This window comes from Zalophus californianus, chromosome 14 (genome assembly GCF_009762305.2).
Source record: "Zalophus californianus isolate mZalCal1 chromosome 14, mZalCal1.pri.v2, whole genome shotgun sequence".
In the NCBI taxonomy this organism is placed as follows: Eukaryota; Metazoa; Chordata; class Mammalia; order Carnivora; family Otariidae; genus Zalophus; species Zalophus californianus.
The window spans coordinates 86,307,434-86,316,638 of NC_045608.1; the positions used below are offsets into that span (position 1 = coordinate 86,307,434).

The 9,205-nt window shown below is 41.9% G+C and overlaps 1 protein-coding gene across 1 annotated transcript in view; it reads right to left on the reverse strand.

Annotated features, from left to right (window-relative positions):
* The window catches only part of CD226 (CD226 molecule), a 68,756-nt gene extending 67,641 nt beyond the window's left edge, over nucleotides 1-1,115 (reverse strand). Inside the window, exons 1-2 of the mRNA XM_027575183.2 lie at nucleotides 973-1,115; nucleotides 327-665 (exon numbers count right to left, since the gene is read on the reverse strand). Of these exons, the coding sequence (XP_027430984.1) occupies nucleotides 327-665; nucleotides 973-1,018 (385 nt within the window). The 5' untranslated portion in view covers nucleotides 1,019-1,115. The remainder of the gene's footprint in view (nucleotides 1-326; nucleotides 666-972) is intronic.
* Between the last annotated feature and the right edge of the window lie 8,090 nt (nucleotides 1,116-9,205).

Genomic DNA, 9,205 nt, shown 5'->3' on the forward strand with positions numbered 1-9,205 from the left:
ATGACCTGAGCCGAAGGCAGACACTTAACTGACTGAGCCACCCAGGCATCCCTACACTCTAGTCATTATTAAGACAATGGAAAACCTGGGCTTTTCTCCTACTACATTGAAATTTGTCAGATGCTTATTCTACTCACAAATGATAGCTCATTAAGAAAAATGAAACTGATTACAGAACTATTTCTTTAAAACAATAATATCATAAGATCTAGAAGTGAAATTGGAAAATACCACAAACACATGATAAAGCATTTTGTAGTTTCTACTGGGGCTTTAAGAATCAAATGTCGTAGTTGGGTAAAAAGGTAAATAAAATGTCCACTCACCTGATGCAACCACCTGGATCACCTTTTCCCAACGTCCATGTGGGAAAGTATGAAGAAAGCAGGAATAGAAGCCAACATCAGCCTCAGAGACATTATGAAAGGACAGGGTCATATCATTAGATGCCATGGTGGAATTTAAAAAATAAACCCTATCAGCATAGGATGGTCTTACACTCAAACCATAAGTAGGGCTGAAAATGGCTATGAGCTCTCTGTTTGTTGTATTGATCTTGAGCCATTCCATCTGAGTTAAGGTGTCCAGTGATGAATATATACACTCTAGACTCATATTCTCAGCAAGTTTGACAGTTGTGTCCCAAAACATCTCTTCGCATAGAGCTGAAATACACAACATCACATTTATTCAGTTAGGCTTGATGATTGAAACACCAAATAGATACCTTAAGCTTATTCTAAGCTTTATAAGACCTAGCAAGTTAGCAAATTGAGATCATGCTAAAGGCTAACAGTTTCTACCTTAGTCTAAAAAGGTTTCCACTGCCGATAAGAGGTATTTGTAACTTGTAGATTTCCTAAACAAGTGAGAAATTATCTGAGCCAACTAAAGAGCATTATAAATTCTAAACATGTCACACTATAAGACCAAAAAAGAAGTAAATTTTTTAAATGAAGACATTATCTTTACCTCTGTATACGTGAAGAATAGCCAAGAAGAAAGTAAGATAATCCATCTCTGGAAACCGTTTGGGAGGCTGGTCTATAAAAAAAGACAATTTATATAATGTTACATGCAGAGGCCCAGCACAATGCACTGCTTCCTTCCTCTCAGATATTATCGGTAGTATCTTTCTTCTGAAGTATGAACACAGGAAAAAGGTCTTAGCTTCAAAGTCAGGTTTGCTCTCGCACAAGGATGAGCAGATTTGAATCACTTCTCTCTCTCTCGGGGAAATAGCTTATTTTCAAGCTTTTATTTTCTACAAAGATTCATTCATTGAACAAATCAGCGAATGGCCAGATTCTGCTCTAGGCGATTAGGACACAACAGTAAATTAAAAAAAAAAAAAAAAAAAAAAAGTCCTTGCCATCATGGAACTTACATTCTAGTGGGAGAAGACAGAAACTGAAATAAAAAAGTAAAAAATGTAGTAAGTTATATGTGGTAAGTGCACGAGGAAAACAGAAAGCAAGAAAGTGGGGATAGGATAGTATGGGTGGTAGTGTTTCTCTTTTAGCAGGAAGGGGTGAGAAGTCTTCACTGAGAACTTGACGTTGGAGCAGAGACTGAAGGGAGGAGGAGAGGGGCCTGGGGTGTCAGGGGTGGGTTTGGAGGCTCCACCAATGTGGACTGTGGCTGGGCATGGCCTTCTTTTTACTTCAACATTTTCATAGACCTCTCAGACATTTGCTTTGTATTAGATGAAGGGACCGCGGAAGGACCTCCAGTTACAAAAGCATCGAGGCTCAGGACATATACAAATCTACCAATATGGATGATTTCTTTAAACTTTTTATTTTGAAATAGTTACAGAGTCATAGTAATTTGAAAAGATAGTACAGAGAGCACCCTTGTACTCTTCACCCAGTTTCCCCCAATGGTTACATCTTACATAATTATAGTACAATATCAAAACGTGATTGATTTTTTAGGTTCATCATTGTTCCCTTCCCTCATGTAAAATAACAGTTCAGTTTCTTAAGAACTTGTTAGGAACATATTACTATGTTAGTATAAAAATACATTAATGCCTCTATAGTGAGAGGAATTACATGAATGCATTTGCCCCCTGATGAGAGGGTCAAAATAAAAAATAGGGAAAAACCGGAAGGGGGGAACAGGAATCACTAAAGACAATGTTGCCTAAGGTCAACTCTGAACCTGGTTTCAATCCCAAAGTTTATCAGTAGGTGTCTACTGTTCAACATCAGTATTTAACCAGGGAACTTTTTCAGGAAGCAAGAAATTAACAGTATGAAATTAGAATGTATACATATGGTACTATATGGTGCCACCTTATGTTTACACAGCATTCTGTTTTCCACACCTATGATATTATTTGTACCTGTAAAAGCTGTATGATACAGTTAGATAAGGTATCTCTGTTTTGCAAGTAATTCAAAAAAATAATCTGTCCAAAATTTTAGTGAGCTGTGCCAGGTACCCTGCCTAGGACCTGGAGGTGCAAGACTTGGTCTCTGCTCCCAAGGCACAGTAGTATATTGGGTCAGACAGATTACAGAGGCAGTTTATTATAACAAAACTGATAATTCTACAGAAGTCAAATTTGAGCAAGTATTAGCACAGCCCAGAGAGGGGAAAAGGTTTCATAGGAAAAAATGCACCAGATCCTGGGCTTTCCCACCTAAGACTTTCCAAGTACAGAAGGAAGAGAAGGAGATAAAGACATGACAAGAGAGGAAATTTTAGGGAGACTAGGTGTGACTACGGTCTAGGGGGTGGGAAAGAGACAAAAACAATGTTGGGTCCAAATTGAAAGTATGTTAAATGGCACCCATGGAGAAGTTCAAACCTGGCCATCAGAAATCACAGCATCCTGCTTACATCTGTAACTCCAGCACCAAACACAGTCCCTGGGACACATGCCTATGGCATAAATAAACACAACTCTGACAGCAACACAGAGCCGCTAAATATTTTATGGAAGCAAGTGATGTGGACAGTTTTGCATTTTTGAAAGATAACCTGGATGCCTGTAGAGCATGGACTGAGGTAGTAAGGGCATTGAAGATTTATATCTGAGTCAGAAAAATTAATTCCATCCATCAAATCTTAACTACAGGACTTCCTCTTGATAGGTACTGACAAAAAATAAAACTATAAAACCAGAGTTACACCCAGTCCCAAGAATTCCTGAAGCCCTCAAGAAAATGTCCTCCTAACTGGCCCCCCTTACACTGTGCCCTGCCTAAGAACTGTGTCCCTTCACACACACACACACACACACACACACACACACACACACACACACACACACACACTGTACCTGGAGTGATCTTGTGACAGACATCATATGACCTATACAGTTCAAAATACTTAATATCTTTTATTATCAATAAAGTGAAAAGACAACCTAAAGAATGGGAGAAAATATCTGCAAATCATACATCTGATAAAGGTCTAGGATCCAGAATATGTAAAAATCTCTTACAACTCAACAACAGACAAATAACCCAATTTAAAAATGGGCAAAAACTTGAATAGACATTTCTCCAAGAAAGATATACAAATGACCAACAAGCACAAGAGAAGTTGCTCAAAATCATTAGTCATTAGAAAAAAATGCAAACTGAAACCACAAAGAGACCACTTCATGCTCACTAAGATGGTTATAATCAAAAATAAGGAAAATAACAGTGTTGACAAAGGACGTAGTGAAGTTGAAACCCTTGAACACTGCCAGTAGGGATGTAAAATGGTGCAGCTACTGTGGAAAACAGTTTGATTGTTCCTCAAAAAGTTAAACAGAATAACCATTTGACCCAGCAATTCCGGTCATGGGTTTATACCCCAAAGAACTGAAAACAGATACTCAAACAAATACTTGTATACCAATGTTCATAGCAACTCTATTCACAAGAGTCAGAAGGTAGAAACAACTCAAATGTCCATCAACAGAAGAATGGATAAACAAATTGTGGTATATCCACACAATGGCTTATTATGCAGTTATAAAAAGGAATGAAATACTGATTCAGGCTACAACATGAATGAACCTTGAAAACATGATAAGTGAAAGAAGGCAAACACAAAGGGTCACATATTGTAAGATTCCATTTATATGAAACACCCAGAATAAGTAAATCTATAGATTTGATTTGTTGTCAGGGGCTTAAGGGAGAGGAAACCAGGAGTGACTGCTTAAGGTACAGGGTTTTGTTTTGGGACAATGACAATGGTTTAGAACTTGATAAAGATGGTACTTGCAGAACCACCCTGAATGTACGAAATGCCACTCAACTATACACTTTAATTTTATGTTCTCTGAATTTCACCTCAATAACAAAAATTACTGCTAGTGAATAGCAGGAGTCCAAATGCACCTCTGGTCTTTCCAACTGCACAAGTCACCCGCCACATTTTGCTGTTGGTCTTGCATTTATTGAGAGCACGTGGTCCCTCAACCACCCTGGTCTGCAAATGCACGTTGAGCCTCACAGTACATGCTGAGAATGGAGTCCAGTCCCATGCCTATGCCACAACTTAACAACAGCTAGAAACAGATAATGCAGAAGAACATAGTCCAGGTGGTCAGATAAATGATTCATGATGTAAAGAATCACCAAGTGCTTATCAAACACATGCCAAACATTGCATGCATTTATATTGATGTTAATATATTATTAATGCATATATATATACACACATGATGTGTGTGTGGTCAGGGTTGGGTAGGTTGGTAGAGGTGCAGGTAGAGGTAAGAGGAACGAAGGGACACAGCAGATTCTGCTATGTCATACTGGCCACGGCATACTGGCTACGGCATACTGGCCACGGATCCAACAAGCATTAGATGCAACATAGCATCATCCACTCCCAGAGGCTCCAAAGTCCTCAGTGAGCTTCCTCCCCTAGCAGCAAAGAATCAGGGGTACGGGAGGATTATGAGAAAAGGGGAATGAACTGATAATAGTGTGCGGTGACCCCTTCATTCCCAAGGCATCCAAAGCCAAGTTAGTGGAGAGATGAAGAGAGCAGACATGCGCTTTCATTCTGTGGTGACTAAAATCGGGGGCCCTGAAGGCTATAGATCCAAACGGAAGGTGCAAAAAGACATGCAGCCAAAGATAAAGTTCAGCTGTTACAACTTTGCTAAGGACGAACCCTATTTATCAGCATCTAACCAAAGACAAATAAAGACTGCGCTTGAGTTATTCCTGTTGTGTAGGGAGCCATTTTTTGCATGATTTATGAAGGAATTTTGGCTTGAGGATTTTTTCTAATAGAGCTGTCTGTATAAAAGAGCTTCATCCTCAAGGAAGTCATTAATCAAAATATTACTGGACTTCTCCCCTATCGAACAGGTCTCAGCTAAACACATAAGTATGAAATTCATCTCATGAGTTTGCCTCACACCACATACTCCTGGGTGACCTGGGTTGGATGACAGCCTTCAGACATGCAATCCCCTTCTCTTAGGCTGTCCACACACACAAACATTCTCTCTCTCCTCAGCTTCATTGCTTCTGCTATCTGTAACATGTTCCGCTTTCCCAGATGTCTGTTTTTCCTGGACGATGGGAGGATTCTAGTCTCTACCCAGTTACCCAAGTAGGTAACCTTCCCCGTGTCATGGGGAACCAACAGACGTGTATGCTGGAGAAGCCGCTCCTACTCTGCTCCCGTTCCACTCTTGCTCAGACAACTGCTGACATGCCGAGGGCTGCAAAATGAAAAGCCTGTGCTAGACTTTGAAAAGAAGGGACTGAGGCTGGGAAGATCTGAGGTATTCCTCCCTTTTTTTTCCCCGCAGATGTGAGAGTTTGTATGCCTTTGGCTGGGATGCCCTTGTCGCTGTGAGGCTCCTCCTTCCAGCAAGACTTCAACAGGAGTGTTTTAGTCTAGGTTCCCGCTCCCTGCCTCAAAGTGTCACCTCAAGAGAACGTTACCAATGAAGGACATGTGATTTCCCTCAGACTGCTAGGCCCTTCGAACTTCGGCAAGTCACAGAGCTGCCCCAGACGTTAGATTACCTTTGGGGGACCATCCATAAAGGACTCACTTCCATTCAAAGCAGAGACTTCAGTTTCGCTTCAGTAGAGATCCTCCAGGACAGGGTTCTGCCAACTGTGGCTCATGGGCCGAATCCAGCCCACTTTTTGACCCCTTATAAATAGTCCATTTGGACTCGGCCACGCTCACTTGCTTACACATTGTCCATGGCTGTTTTTGTGTTCTGATGAATAGCTGCAAAGAGACTACAAGGCCGACAAAGCTGACAACAGGAACTGTGTGATCCATGACAGAGAAAGGTCACCAACCCCTGCACAGGGTAATAAAGACTTAGCTAGCGAGCATTTATTATTTAAGTACATCCTTGCTTGGTCTTGCTTGAAGGAAGGAAGGTTAAGCCTGATAGTGTGGACACTAGTAAAATTAGCTCAATTTTCTTATTCTCAAGGACCATGCCATCAGACTGACTACAAATACAATTCTTCTAGAAAGGACCTAAATGACACCCTTTTGCTGAACTGTGCCCATCGCTGAACTTACAGGTTCACAGGACATCAGCCATCAAGCCAATGACAGCTCTTTTCCTGATGAACCTACTTGACACCATTTCATCTACAGTCTCCAATCCGCTGCACAAGGTTGACCTTAGAATTGTGAACTCAGCCACATCCACTCTTTTTTTCTAGAAGGTTCCTAACCTTGAGATGTTCGTTCTGCTCACTCTCTCCTTTCCTGCCATGTGTCTGCTTCGGGGCTTCCTGTTTGTTGTGGCCTCCTTACCTCACCCCTTCTCATCACTGGCAATCTCCCTGTTCTCCTCCCTTGGTTGGCATGGCAGGAACGGCCAGGGCTTTTGTCCCAGAGCCAGGAGCTCTTGGGCTCTTCTCTCTTCCAGAGCTCCTCCAGGTGGGGGCTGAAGTAAAGCACTAATATTTCATTAAGCAGGGCTTTTTGGAGGATTAAAACCAGTCAAGGAGTGTACCTGCTTCACCACTTGTAGCTACTCAGACTCATTCTACATTCACATTGGGTTCTGTTCCTCTCTTCCCCACCCCCCTAAAATTTTACCCTTGGAAATGATGTGCTTCTCATCCTCTGTTCTAACTCTTAACTCAAAAGTACACACAAAAACTTTCAGTTGGTTGCTTTGCCTTTTCTTCCCCATTTGTTTTCCTGCCAATCAAAGCACTTCATATTCGGAAGTCTCTGAAGTGCAGGCTGCTTCTTATCTCTGTCCGAATCTGAGTGTGTTTCCATCCTGCCTTCTAGATACTCTTTTTTTGTGTGTTTTAATCTCCCACTCTGACACAGAAAGCACACAAGTTGGCATTTGCCAAGAACTCTCCCTGCAAGTTTAGCAGCTTCTATGTCTTCAATACACAACCACTTCTAAGTTGTTCCAGAGGACCACAGAAGTAGTTTTATTTGTTCTTTGGATTCCTAGGTAATGGAGATGCCCTGTCAGTTAAACCACCATGAGGGACTATGGCTGAGGTGCAGATGGGACAGTTCACAGAGATGCTAGGCAGAAAGGCCAGGGTCTGAGGAGGAGAAGGCAGTTCTGAAGGCCAGCCAGGCCGCACATTTCCATACACATCACACGTGCAGGGCTGGCCTCTTCTACAGACCACATGTGTGTCTGAAAGCATGGAAGAAAAAAATACAGGGGCACCTGGATGGTTCAGTTGGTTGAGTGTCTGACTTTTTTTTTTTTTAAAGATTTTATTTATTTATTTTTACAGAGAGAGAGAGACAGCAAGAGAGGAAACACAAGCAGGGGGAGTGGGAGAGGGAGAAGCAGGCTTCCCACGGAGCAGGGAGCCGGATGTGGGGCTCGATCCCAGGACCCTGGGACCATGACCCGAGCCAAAGACAGACGCCTAATGACTGAGCCACTCAGGCGCCCCAAGTGTCTGACTCTTGATTTCGGTTCAGGTCATGATCTCAGGGTCATGGGATCAAGCCCCGCATCAGGCTCTGTGTTGTGTGGATCCTGTTTAAGATTCTCTCTCCTTCTCCCTCTGCCTCTCGCCCCCACTCTCATTCTCTCTCTCAGAAAGAAAAAGAAAGAAAGAAAGAAAGAAAGAAAGAAAGAAAGAAAGAAAGAAAGAAAGAAAGAAAGAAAGAAAGAAAGAAAGAAAGAAAGAAAGAAAAGAAAGAAAGAAAGAAAAGAAAGAAAGAAAAAGAGAAGCTGTCTTTCATTGCACAAAAAATTCTTGAGTACTTATTGTGGGGCAGAGAAGGCCTCTCAAAGATATGACTCATGTCACTCTCTTCATTACATCACCATCCTCAAAAGAATATCCAAACTTCTTACTGACTTACAAGGCTGGACAAGATTGATCTCTATCATTTTTCCAGCCTCATGTCTGACACTTTGCTCACCTGCATTCTCCACTCCAGACCCACCTGACAGGGCAGAGGATTTGCACACGGGGTTCCTTTGCTTTGACTTCTCTTATGCCCTCACATAGGGAGGCCTCAGCTCAGACATCCCTTATTGGGTACCCTACGTGAGCCTCCCATGCCTGGGGCAGGTGTTCCTCTTGTGAGTTCCTTAAGAACCCCAGATAATCCTTACTGACTTTGTAACTGCCCATTTATTTGCTGCATTTCCTATGATAGCCTAATAAACCCCTTCAGGTTGAGGATAAGGTCTTGTTGACTGCTCTAACCCCAGAGCCTTGCATGGCACCCAGCATGCTGTGGGTGTTTATTAGATCATTATTTGTTGAAAGCAAGTGAAGGAATGGCTTCTACCTATGAGGTTTCACCGTAGGTGACCAAATGCTCGTCAAAACCCAGAGGCCATCCTGTTTCCAGTGTGTGTTTTTTTCTTTTCCCCATCTTTCTATTTCTCCAATGAATAAGACAAAAAAATAGCCTCGATCCAAAAGGCACATAAATTTTTGCAGGACAAACTTGAAGACAAACGTTCCTGATTGGGGCCAACTCTTTCTCAAAATGATTCAATGGGCCCTGAACTGAACCTCAAACACTGGCTGAAACAGTCACTGTCTACCCAAATGATTCACATCACACTGAATGTCAGAGCCTATTTCAACAGTAGATGCCACTTACATCTGTGGGGTCCAGGCTTAAAAACTGGTTTTGCTTACTCCCTGGCTTACAAATCCAGATTTATATAGGCTAGGTGCTTTTCCTAAATTTCTCAATCTTTTATAATCACTTCCTAATTCATCATCCACCTGCAAAATAATACACA